The sequence below is a fragment of the Leucopleurus acutus genome (genome assembly GCF_964270905.1).
Source record: "Leucopleurus acutus genome assembly, chromosome: 16".
Lineage (NCBI taxonomy): Eukaryota > Metazoa > Chordata > Mammalia > Artiodactyla > Delphinidae > Leucopleurus > Leucopleurus acutus.
This window is the reverse complement of record NC_139158.1, coordinates 77,237,845-77,251,067: the sequence shown is the minus strand read 5'-3', so window position 1 is coordinate 77,251,067 and position 13,223 is coordinate 77,237,845. Positions and strand designations below refer to the sequence as shown.

Genomic DNA, 13,223 nt, shown 5'->3' with positions numbered 1-13,223 from the left:
GTTCTCTGGTGGCCTACTGGTTAGGATTCCAGGCTTTCACTGCCATGGCCCGGGTTCAATCCCTGGTTAGGGAGCTGAGATCCTGCAAGCCACATTGTATGGCCAAAAAATAAATAAAATAAAATAATTTAAAAAATAATAGTAGACAGCAAGTATTGAGTACCTACCATGTCCCAGGCACTGTAGTAAGTGGTCTTAGACAGTACATAATTCATTGAATCCTCTCAGTAATACTGTGAAGTAGATCATATGGTCATACCCATTTTACAGATGAGGAATTGAAACACATCGAGGTCGAGTAACTTGCCCAGGCCACGTGGCTCCAAAATCTATGCTTGTAGCCACAACAGAAGACAGACATTTATAACTCACAGTTCTGGAGGCTGGGAGTCTGAGATCAGGGTGTCAGCATGGTCGGGTTCTGATGGGGGCTCTCTTCCTGACTTGCAGGTGGCTACCTTCTCACTGTGCCCTCACATGGGACCTCTAGTGTCTCTTCCTCTACTTATAAGGGCACTAATCCCACCACGGGGGCTCCACCCTCATGACTTCATCTAAACCTAATCACCCCCCAAAGGCCCCACCTCCTAATACCAACCCATTGGAGGTTAGGGCTCCCCCCTGTGAATTTGGGGGAACACAATTCAGTCCATATCAGCAGGAGTCACTGTGGGTCTTTCCTCCCCTCTCCCCCCAGGCCCGAGAGGGATGTGAAGGCCCAAAATGACCCTCTTACCGGGAGACAATTCTGATTACGACTACAGCGCGCTGAGCTGCGCCTCCGACGCCTCCTTCCACCCGGCCTTCTTCCCCCAAAGCCAATCACTCAAGGGCGTCTTTTACCGCCGAGCCCAGCGGCTGCGGCCACAAGACGAGCCCCGCCAGGGCGGCCAGCCAGAGGACCGCAGGCGCCAGATCATCATCAACGTGGGCGGCATCAAGTACTCGCTGCCCTGGACCACGCTGGAGGAGTTCCCGCTAACGCGGCTGGGCCAGCTCAAGGCCTGCACCAACTTCGACGACATCCTCAACGTGTGCGATGACTACGACGTCACCTGCAACGAGTTCTTCTTCGACCGCAACCCGGGGGCCTTCGGCACCATCCTGACCTTCCTGAGGGCCGGCAAGCTGCGGCTGCTGCGGGAGATGTGCGCCCTGTCCTTCCAGGAGGAGCTGCTCTACTGGGGCATCGCCGAGGACCACCTGGACGGCTGCTGTAAGCGCCGCTACCTGCAGAAGATCGAGGAGTTCGCCGAGATGGTGGAGCGGGAGGATGAGGACGACCCGCTGGACAGCGAGGACCACGACAGTGAGGGCCCCACGGAGGGCGAGGGCCGCCTGGGCCGCTGCATGCGGAGACTGCGCGACATGGTAGAGAGGCCGCACTCAGGGCTGCCCGGCAAGGTGTTCGCCTGCCTGTCGGTGCTCTTTGTCACCGTCACCGCCGTCAACCTCTCCATCAGCACCTTACCCAGCCTGAGGGAGGAGGAGGAGAAGGTAAGAGCCCAGGACCACTCTCCTCCCAGAAGTGCACAGCCTTCTCACCTGCACTGTCACCTCCTCCAGGAGGTCTTCCCTGAGTGCACTGGCTGAGCAGCACCCCAGTCCATCGTTGTGCTTACATCTGTTTATAAGTGTGTTTACATGTGTGTTGCCCGTCTCCACGTTCAAACACAAGCTCCATGCCTGTGCAGGTCTGCGCTATGCCCTGCCCCCCACAACATTGTCCAGCAGGGAGGAGGCACTCAGCCACTCCCTGTTGGATAGATGGAAGGATGATGTGATCTATGATGTACCTGGCCCCAAGCTAAGCACATGACATATACCATCAAAATTTATTTCACCAACTTGCATCCTTTCTCAGCCTTCCTAATTCCCTTGCATGAAAGTATCCCAGAAAGCTTTTTTGGGTCCTGAATATGAGTTTTATTGATAGATGTGTGTGTGTGCACATGACCTCAAATAGTGAGCATCTCTTTCTGTTAAATGAGAGAATTCCCATAAAGTGTTCACTCCAGGGCCTGACGGGGTGTGTGTCCAATTCTCAGGGATACCACTCACTTAGCCAGCAGTTACTAGGAGCCAAGGGCTGGGCTGCCACTCTGCCTGCATCTTATCTTCTCAGCGAATCTTCCAGCATCCTGGTATGGGAGGTGTTCTCACACCCACTTGACAGCTGAGAACACTGAGGCAAAGCAGCTTGCCCAGACCCAGGTCTGACTGAGTCCCTAGTCTGGTTCTTAAACGTGGAAGTATGGGTGCCACATGGCAGCCTGAGACCTCATCTAGCCCCACAGTTCAGCCTCCTTATGTACGAGACCCTCAGCCTTTGAGTTGGGACCCTTTCCCCATACATAGGGATTCTGGAAGCAGGTCTCAAGACAGACCAAAAGGTTCCGATGGTGCAAATTGTGTAGGCATTGGAGAAATAGGTAGTATGGCGGTAGGAACTCAACATAAACATCATGCCAGCCAGCATTTATTGAGCACTGGCTGTGTACCCTGCATGTGCTAGGGGCTTTACATGAACTCTCTGATCAAACATTAGAACCACTCACCACGTGAGGGTTTTCCCACACACATATATTATGGAAAGAGTCGCGATAGTGTTGCCTTTATAACTCGCAGGGAGTTTCTGACACTTCTTTTTTAATACACTGAATTTTAAAAACCAGTGTTAAGAAAACAGCACTCAACCAGTAAAATGAACTTTTGAGAAGCATAAGGGGTAGTGATGAAGGGGGCAGGGCTACAGCCAGACGGCCTGAATTTGAATCCCACTTCGTCCACTCTGGCTGTGTAACTGTAGGCAAGTTACTTAACCTCTCTGTGCCTCAGTTTCCCTACATGTCCAAGAGGCTGTGAACAGGCTCACCTCACAGCACTTGAGGGTTCAGCGAATGGGTCTACGGGAAGTGACTGGAACATTGCCTGGCGATGTGCGTGCAGGAAGTGCTCACTATAAGGATTATACGTGCCTACCAAAAAAAGAGGAAATGCCCGTCATTGGAGACCTGTCTGGAAGCACCTGTATTTAGTGTAGATTTCTTCTTGGCTCCAACATACACAATACTGATTTTATCAGGAAAATACTAACAAAGCCGCAGTTTTATTCAACTTCTGATACTTGCTTTAAAAAAAAATACCCGGCCTTTTTCATGACTCAGTAAAAATGCTGTTCTTCTGCTTAAGTTGGGGGACCAGTGGGGTTCACTGTTTCACCTGAGTGCACGTTTGAGTGCCTACTGTATTCAGGCTCCACCCGGCAGACAGGATGACCAGAGTGGGTCTCCAGATTCAGGAAGCTCAAGTCTAGGTGACAGCCCCGTGACCATAAGGGGGCTCTTGTGAGAGGACCACCAACTGCGCTGGGGATACTTGGAGGGTAAGCACTCCAGGAAGGCTTCCCAGAGGAGGGGGCTTCCTGTCCCAGAGGTCTGAGATCTCAAAGCCTCACCCAGTACTAGTTCATCTCTCCAGCCTCTCACATATTCCTAGAGGAAAAGCTAGCAGAGCAGGTCTGGTAGAACCCAGCTGTGCCCGGGAACCGACAAGATGCCCCAGGTAGAACCATTTGTGCCTTCCCTCTCTGCCAAAGGCCCCTTTGAGGTTGAGGTCCAAACCCACTGGGGACGGTCCACCGTCCAGTTGTATTGCAGACCAGAGCAACAGCTGGCAGCCCACATGACAGATACAGCGCACAGATGTGTTTGAGTGAACCATGGAGTGCTTTCTTTGTATTGAATTGTCACAACATTTAAAACCCAGGAGATTTCATGTAAAACTCCAAATTTCCAGCTTCTCTTGAAAAATTCGGTGAGGCAGCCTCAAGACCGAATTCTCCTGGGACAGACATCAGGGGGCAACGAGCTAGATGGCTGCGCACCCCAGCAGGCCTCCGCCCCACCTGGGCCACCTCCGTGGCGTTCCCTTTGCCTGCCTGGCCTTCATCTGACACCCCGTCTAAACACCAGGCCAGGGCTCTTCCGTCCATCCTGGTAACAGATATGAATGGATCACTGGGCGCGTGCTGGGCCTTTCCAGGCACTGGGGTCCTGAGAGTGAACAATACACAAACTGTCCTGCCCTGTGGGGCTGCAGTCTCCTGGGGCAGTGGGGCAGGCAGGCAGGGCTGAGACAGATGATAAACATGGTAAATAAGTAACTTATTGAGCATATTAAAAGATGATGAGCATTACGATCAAATAGAGCAAGGGGAATCGGGGTACCGGACAAAGGGGGAGGGCTTTTAAACAGGGCAGGTCCCAAAAGCCCTCCCTGGGAAGGTGATATGGAAGTAAAGAGCTGGAGGAAGGGAGGGCAGAGCGATACGAGTGTCTAGGGGAAGAGGAATCCTTCAGGGAAAGTCAAGAAAAGTCAACGCTGAGCTGGGGGTGAGCCTGGGGTGTTGGAGGAGCAGTGAGGAGGCCCGTGGGGCTGGAGCAGGTGAGCGAGGCAGGCAGGGGGCAAGGAAGTGGGAGAGGTGGTGGCTTGGCCACCTGTGCCCCTGGGGGACTTGAGCCATCTCTCTGAGCCATGGAGGATGCTCAGCAAGGAGGGACAGGATCCGATTCACATTCTGAGTCCCTCTGACTGTGTGTGCGAAGTGGACTGCAGGGACCAGGAAGCCCAGGGAGGAGGTGCCTGCGACTGTGCAAGTCAGAGAGGGCGGTGGCTGGACCCAGGTGGGGCAGTGGACAGAGTGAGAAGTGCTTTGACTCTGGAATCATTTTAAACGAAGCACCAGTGGGATTTCATGAGGATTACAGGGGAGGCGTCAGGATGAGGCCAAGTCTGTCCTGAGCACCCGGAAAAATGGGATTGCTGATCGCTAAGAAGGGAATCCACAGGGGGCAGGTAATCAGGAGCCCAAAGAGACTAGATCGTAAATGTTCTCAACACAATAAACGGAACGATAATTATTCATATTGCAATATATACATGTATCAACTCATTGCACACCTTAAATTTGTACACCATGTTATATGTCAATTACATCTCAATAAAAATAAATTTTAAGAAGAAAGAAATCAGGAGCCTGTTTCGGGACATGATGAGTTTGAGACACCTACCAGACATCCCAGGAGGCAGCCCGTCTGGGGTGTGCAGTTCAGGGGCGAGGTCTGGGCTAGAGAGAGATTAGGAATGGTCAGTGTTGAGATGGTACTTCAAGCCCTAGGTCTGCACGGGATCAACCAGGGAGTGAGCATAGCCAGAGAAAGAGAGGACTCGGGGCCGCAGGACACGGACAGGCACATGCCCAGACCACCCTTCACCCGGGTAGCCCAGCCAGGACAGAGCCCCGTGCTCCTTGCTGGTGGGACCGCTGACCTCTCCCCTCTCTCCCAGGGCCAGTGCTCCCAGATGTGCCGCAACATCTTCATCGTGGAGTCTGTGTGTGTGGGCTGGTTCTCCCTCGAGTTCCTCCTGCGTCTCATCCAGGCGCCCAGCAAGTTTGCCTTCCTGCGGAGCCCGCTGACGCTGATTGACATGGTGGCCATCCTGCCCTACTACATCACCCTGCTGGTGGACGGCGCCGCCGCGGACCGCCGCAAGCCCGGCACAGGCAACAGCTACCTGGACAAGGTGGGGCTGGTGCTGCGCGTCCTGCGGGCGCTGCGTATCCTGTACGTCATGCGCCTGGCCCGCCACTCGCTGGGGCTGCAGACGCTGGGGCTCACGGCCCGCCGCTGCACCCGCGAATTCGGCCTCCTGCTGCTCTTCCTCTGCGTGGCCATCGCCCTCTTTGCCCCCCTCCTCTACGTCATCGAGAACGAGATGGCCGATAGCCCCGAGTTCACCAGCATCCCTGCCTGCTACTGGTGGGCCGTCATCACCATGACAACTGTGGGCTATGGCGACATGGTACCCAGGAGCACGCCTGGCCAGGTGGTGGCGCTCAGCAGCATCCTCAGCGGCATCCTCCTCATGGCCTTCCCCGTGACCTCCATCTTCCACACCTTCTCCCGCTCCTACCTGGAGCTCAAGCAGGAGCAAGAAAGGGTGATGTTCCGGAGGACCCAGTTCCTCATCAAAACCAAGTCGCAGCTGAGCAGCATGTCCCACGACAGTGACATCTTGTTTGGAAGTGCCTCCTCAGACACCAGAGACAACAACTGAGCCCAGAGGACACACCCCGCCACCGCCACCGCGAGGACACCCCCAGCCCTACCCTCCCTCTGAGGCTTGAAGCTATCGCCATCACTGCAGAAGCCTTCAAAGGCATGTGCTGCTTCTGAGCGCAGCCCTGGCCTAGGAGTGACCGAGCCACGCCCCAGGGAGGATGTCCCAGCGTCCATCCGCAGGGGGTCCCTGGTCCTCAGAGTCCAGAAGTGAAGCCCAGCACACAGCCCTGTCGGTCCCCCCGCCCGCCCCAGCCCCCATGCCTGTTTCCCTAATAAGGAAATGGCTTGTTCTTTCCACCATGTAAATAACATGCCCAGCAAAGACTTGCTTTCTGGGGCTGCCTAGAGAAAAAATACCAACAGCAGCAGCTACACGTCTGTCCTCAGTGTGGATCATGTGCGATTAAAGAAAACCGGTGAAAAAGAGAGAAAAAACCTTCCACGGAGCTCTCTTAAGAGAGGAAACGGCGCTTTCCAGCAAGGCCAGCCAGTGTGGGAACCAGAAGTGAAAGGGCCTGTTTCCTTGGGTCCTTCATGCCTGGTGGGGTCCCCGTGGGGTTGGAGGAAAACAGGACAGGTACCTTTGGGAAACTGCTGGTAAAGACTGCAGTCCCTCGCTCTTCTTTCTCTTTGATTCCTCCCACCTCCAGGCCTCTCTTTCCCTCCTTTTCCTTCTCTCCCATCTGCTGTTCTCCTCGTTTGCACCTTAAGGCCTGTTTCTCAAACTTTTCCCCCAAGGCACCCCTAACAGCCTTGTAGACACCAAGTCAGCACTGCTGACTACAAAGGTGAAATCACTTGATTTTCTCTTTAAAAAAAATAGTGTGGATTTTTTTATTCTATGCCACATTTATTTTAATTTTTGAAAAAAAAATGCTTCAGACTGTTTTTCTGAATCTAAATGTAAACCTAGATGACATTAGGTTGATGCTTTGGGAAGGTGGACCACAGTTTCCTGGGCCATCTGAGAGCATAGTCTGAAGCCCCCAAAGGCCTCCCTGGGCCCCTCAAAGACCTACAGAGCACCCACCCGACCAGGAACACCTCTCGATCTCATGCAGTGTGGATGGTGCCAGGTAGAGAGGGAGCCCCAGGGCAGCCCACCAGATTTACTCTGCTTGCAGAGTTCAGAGCCCCTCGGTGCCAGTCTGGAGAGGGGGCTTGGCGCCCAAGTGGCGGTCACACGCCTGCCTTCCGCCTCACAGATACCGCAGCATCGCTGGCTTCTCCGCCCCAAACACCTGCTGCCTTGGCCCCGGCTCCTCCCCTCGGCCAGCTGCGGAAAGCAAGCTCTAAAATAAATCTGGTCCCATCACTGTCCTGCCTAAACCCACAGCGGCAGCCATCACGCTGAGAATAAAGCGCAACTGCCCGGCATTGCCTGGGCCTGCTGCCCTCTCCAGCCCCATTTCCCACGTGTCTCTCTTTCGCTCACTCCATCCGACTACGCTGGCCTCCACACTGCTCTTTAGAAGCACCCAGCCCATTTCCCGCCCCGGGCCTTCACACATTCAGATCCCTCCGTCCTGCCGAGCACGGCAGAGCTGCCTCCTCCCATCGCCTTCCTGGCCACTTGCCTGGAGAATCCTCTCCAGCACGCGCGCTGCCGCGCTCTCTCACCCAGCTTATCTTCTCCATCCACTGATCGGCTTCTGGAATTGCCTTGTTTATTTCTCTGCTCCTCACTTAGGGTCTGTCTCCCGCTCAAGGAGGTCAGTGCTATCGTGGCAGGGATTCAGCGATGGAGCTCACAGCTGACTCCCAACAGCTAGCACAGGGCCCGGCAGCCAGCAGGTACTCAACAGACATTTGTGGAATGAATGAAAGACTGAGGGGAAGCAAGAAAAAGGGCCAGAAAGTAGAAAGGCTTTTGCTTTTAACACTGGATAGCGGGACGTCCGAGCACCTCTCCCTCTCCCTCTCCCTCCCTCTCTCTCTCTCTCCCCCTACCCAGTGGGGAGGCAGGGGCAGGGCTACCTCTGCACAGTGTACACGCAGTGATGCCGACTGGAAATATGCAAGTCACGAGGGCCTCGTTAAAGCCTCCCCCTGACACCTGCTTCCAGTGACTCACGCCTGAAAAGTAAGTGTTCCGACTAATTAGCTCTACCCTCTGGAGCCCGGTGGGTGTCACAGAGATCAGGCACTGCCGTCACCTGTAATAATACCTTAGATTTATGGAATGAGCTTTGCCCCCCTCCGAAGTGGCTAAGAGAGAACGGAAGACAATTGAAAACGCAGAACAGAGAGAAACGTGACACACAAAGAGCCTTTAAAACTCCAGGGAGGGGAAAGCAAATACCATCTGAGGTGGGGGGAGCCCAGAGCGGGCCACGCTGGGAGGGGAGTCACGCGCCCACCACACCGAGGGCAGAGGAGGAGCTGGGTCACTGAAGGTCCAGGTTTCTGGCACCTTCTTGCCCAGATTCTCATCTGTGCTGGTGGCTGAGGTGGAGGCCCAGACGCAGGCGCCTCTCAAGACCTCCCTTGAGGGACAAAGGGGCTCGAGATACTGACCTTCACACCCAGAGTGGTGCTTAAGATCCTTTGCCCTAATTAAGAATCCGGAGGCCTCAGGACACCTAACTAGCCACTTCTAGGACCATCATCGACTTGACTATAGTGGCTTTTCCACTCTTTTTTAGCAATATGAAATCTGATAAAGAAGCCCAGCTAAAAATTGGACTGAATAAGGGCTGTTCTGTTGGAAGTTGGGGGCACAATTCTTCTCCCGGTCCTAAGGGGACCTCCCTTTTGACCCTGGTTCCGACAGCTAACTCCATGCAGTGAAAATTACGGTGAGTGAAAATCACTGCTCTAGGGGAAACGGCAAAGCAGACCTTTCCCAAATTTGTCTTATTTTTTAGGTCACATGGACATCCCCCATCTATTGTTGAGCTCAGGGCTTCCCTAAGACTCACAGTGGGGACTGGGAAAGGCTGATTTCACAGCACAGATTCTCAGCCCACCTCTGAGGAGGGCTGGGACCTCTCACCTCGGGCACAGAATTTAAGGGGGAGTCAAAAAAAAAAAAAAAACACCTTAGTAATCAAGATAAATCATATTTCAATGCAATATTTTTAAAAACTCAAGACTAATGCTAAAAACCCATGATGAACAAAATAAAGACAGGATCTGCCTTTGCAACTGCATAACTCTGACCCACATACCTCTCTTTAGTTCCGGTCCTGACTGGACACCCCTGCCGTATCCTATAGGACAGTTCCAGCCAGCCAAGCCAGTCCCCCAGGAAGCACAGGTGGGAGCCTTTAGCACCTGGCACCGCAGCTGCTGGGCATGGGCACCCTTCCCACTGGAGGGGATCAGAATGGCCACCAACCCCACCTCCTACCCCAGTGAACATTTGAGAACCAGGCCCCTGCCCTCATGGGGCCCGCACAGTGGCGGGGAGAGAGAGAGAGACAGAAAAATGCAAATTGAAGAAAATAATTTCTGATGTTGGTGAGCACAGGGTGACCTGGCAGACAGCGACGGGGGCCAGAGGAGAGGTGGAGAGCAGCCCCTGAAGAGAGTCAAGGAAGGACTTTCTGAGTAGGTGACATTGAAATGGGGACCAGGAGGAGGCGAAGGGGCAGCCATCCAAGCAGAGGGCACAGCCAGTGCAAAGCCCAGAGGTGGGGAAGCCCTGGACATCCCACCAGCTGTCGAGGGAGCCTGTGGGCACATGGCCCCACTGCGAGAATCCTTCCTCCTAGGGAGAAAACTCAGATCTGCAAAGTTGACCCTCTTTGAACAAACATTTCCAGAGACCTTACTCTGAGCCAGGCCCTCTCAGAGCAGCTGGGGACAAAACAATAAAACAACAGAACTGGACTCAGTCCCTGCCCCAGAGGTGCTTATTATTTAATGGAGAGAAAGACACGTGAATAGAAGATTTCTGCGCACGTGGGATGATGGGGGTGCAGGCGCAGGGAGCTGTACGAGCATGGAGAACGACATCAACTGGGAATTCCCTGGTGTTCCAGTGGTTAGGACTCAGTGCTTTCACTGCCAGGACCTGAGCTGGATCCCTGGTTGGGGAACTAAGATCCTGCAAGCTTCACAGAACAGCCAAAAAAGAAAAAGAAAAAAAGACATCAGCTAAAGGAAGCGTGATTTTCACTCAGATTTACATTTGCTAAAACGGCCTCACATACATTTTCCTCCAGAAAAAAAAAAAAAATTGTATTCCTCCTAACACCGATTCTCCTAACTCTCCATCCAGTCCTGTTAACTTATATCAGGAATCTGGCCACTTAACCTCCTCCAGTGGTCCAGCCCCCATCCTCTCTCACGTGGATTGTTGCTGAAGCCTCCTCCTTGGTTTCCCTGCTCTCCTGCTTCCCCTCCCATCTGTTCTCTGCACAGCACCAGACGGACCCTGTTGAAACGCAACTCTGATCATACTCATCCTCTGCACAGAGTGTCTCCCCCAACCTGGTGACATTCCGTCCCACTCAGTCAAAGCCAGTGCCTCTCGCGGCCCCAGCTCCCTGACCTGGTGTCCTTGTCTCCCTCTCATCTCTCCCTTCAGCTACACCAAACTCTTTATTCAATGAACAGACCAAATACAGTCCCTCCTCAGGGCCTTTGCACTTGCTGTTTCCTCTGCCTGGAAGACTCTTCCCTAAGGTATATCCACGTGCTCCCTCTCTTTATCAGGGTCTCTGCTCAAATGTCACTTAAACAGAGAGCCCTTATCTGACCTCATCCCCACAGCCTGTATAAAAGACCACACTCCTAGCATGCCCCCAGTGTATTAACCATGGCTTTTCTTTTCTGTATTCTGATGCTTTGACATCCGGGACCTTGCAGACCCTGCAAGGACTGCTCCTTCCAGGGACAGCCAGTTCCTAGAGATGGTAAACCACTCACCCGCAAGCCTGCTTTTCAAATACAAACCAACCAATCCGGATTCCATACCCTTAGCCACCTCCTTCCACCTCCCTTTTGGGGCTCTCACACACCAGGCCACTGTCCACATGCCCTCATCACCCCAGGGCCAGATCAGACAACCAAGCACAGCCCTACGCCCCAGGGCTCGCTGAAATTTTTCAAACTAGCCAATCCTAAGCCTGCTTACCCTGCCTCACCCACTCCTTCCCTCAAAAACCTCAGTAAAGTTCTTGCCCACAGTTACCCCCTGCCTCTGCCTCTGACCAGCCCTGTGCTTCCCCATGTGTCCCCCCACGATGTGGCATGCCCCCTTCTCTTGGGAACTATGAGTATAACAAACTGTCTTTTCAATGGCAATTGTCTCCTGATCTGTTGGCCTCGCCGTACCTGAATAATAATAAAATCTATATTTAAAACACCCAGCCCCTTAGCCTGCTTCATCCTTCTCTGAGAGCCTTATTATCACCCAATACCTTATATATGTGTTGCGCATGGGCTTTCTTTCTCCACTAGATGGTCAGCTCCATGAGGGCAGGGACCTGCACAGCAGTATCCTCAGTCTACGACAGCACCTGGCATGTAGTAGGTACTCAATAAATATTTGCTGAATAAGTGAATCTGTGGATCCCTTCTATACAGAGTCCTACAAATTACATACACATATCAACCATATTTGTTCATACATACGGTGGCATGACTCTCACTACAATCTATTCCTGTAAAAGGGCACCACAATTAAGCGGTCAAATAACCCACCCCCACCCCCACGTCACCGGATGATTTCTGCTTGGAAACCATCTCCACCATGTGAATTTATTTGTTTTATATTTTTGGCCACTCTGCATGGCATGCAGGACCTTAGTACCCCCAACCAGGGATCAAACCCATGCCCCCTGCATTGGGAGCGTGGACTTGTAACCACTGGACCGCCAGGGAAGTCCCTCCACCGTGTGAATTTAGTCCTCCATCAACATCCATGTATTTTTAATTAAGTGTATAAAAAGAGGGCTTCCCTGGTGGCGCAGTGGTTGAGAGTCCGCCTGCCGATGCAAGGGACACGGGTTCGTGCCCCGGTCCGGGAAGATCCCACATGCCGCGGAGCGGCCGGCCCGTGAGCCATGGCCGCTGAGCCTGCGCGTCCGGAGCCTGTGCTCCGCAACGGGAGAGGCCACGACACTGAGAGGCCCGCGTACCAAAAAGAAAAAAAAATCATTAAGCAAATGTATAAAAAGATAACGTGGGAGTTTATTTGAAAACATAAAACAGAGCCCGAAATATATATATATATATATATATATATATATATATATATATATATAGTGTGTGTGTGGTACGCGGGCCTCTCACTGTTGTGGCCTCTCCCGTTGCGGAGCACAGGCTCCGGACGCGCAGGCTCAGCGGCCATGGCTCACGGGTCCGGCCGCTCCGCGGCATGTGGGATCTTCCCGGACCGGGGCACGAACCCGTGTCCCCTGCATCGGCAGGCGGACTCTCAACCACTGAGCCACCAGGGAAGCCCCCGAAATATTTTTTTCATTTTCTTTTCTGAGAAGAACGTGCCATTTACCCAAATGACCTGGAAATGTCCAAATAAATAAATTTGTTGTAGTAAATTTAAAGCCACCAACTAGCCTTGCCTTTAAAGATAGGGGGCAAAAAGAACCTAATAGGACTACGTCCCTAATGGCTGTCCAGCCCCCAGATGCTGTGTTGTCACAGCACGGATAAATTAATAGTATACACAAGGTAATAGAGGTATGCTTTTGCCTGACTTTTTATAACATTTCAAGGGACTTTCGCACTTTTCTCATTTGCCTGCACAGCGGCTGCTAATTACAAATGCACGTCCACACTTCATTCCATACCTCTTGGTAGCTATTGGCCTTCCACCGTGTTTATTATTATATATACATGGGACACAAAAAAGAAGTCCTTAGACTCATTCGCTAAATGACAAGTCCATTTAATAAGGACAAGCCCAAGGAGGTGGGTATGTGACCGCATTTAACAGAAGAGCTGCTAAATAGATAAAAGCTGTTTCTCCATAAAGAAGATTAGATGGAAAATGCCTCATTTTAGAAGCTCAGAGCCTTTTGAAACAGGCATAAAAATTACTCAACAGTGAGAGTCAGCCAAGGTTCCTAGGGGCAGTTCTGGGGAAGGGAAGGGAACTGGCAAAAGTGAAGCAATGTTGCCCACAGC

The 13,223-nt window shown here is 52.7% G+C and overlaps 1 protein-coding gene across 1 annotated transcript; it reads left to right on the top strand.

Moving 5' to 3' along the window:
* Positions 1-701: 701 nt before the first annotated feature.
* Positions 702-6,120, top strand: KCNG1 (potassium voltage-gated channel modifier subfamily G member 1; the record flags this gene model as incomplete). The annotated part of the gene is made up of 2 exons (XM_082857085.1): positions 702-1,497; positions 5,350-6,120. Exons 1-2 carry the CDS (start codon positions 724-726, stop codon positions 6,118-6,120), a joined length of 1,545 nt encoding a protein of 514 aa, XP_082713211.1. The 5' UTR covers positions 702-723.
* Between the last annotated feature and the right edge of the window lie 7,103 nt (positions 6,121-13,223).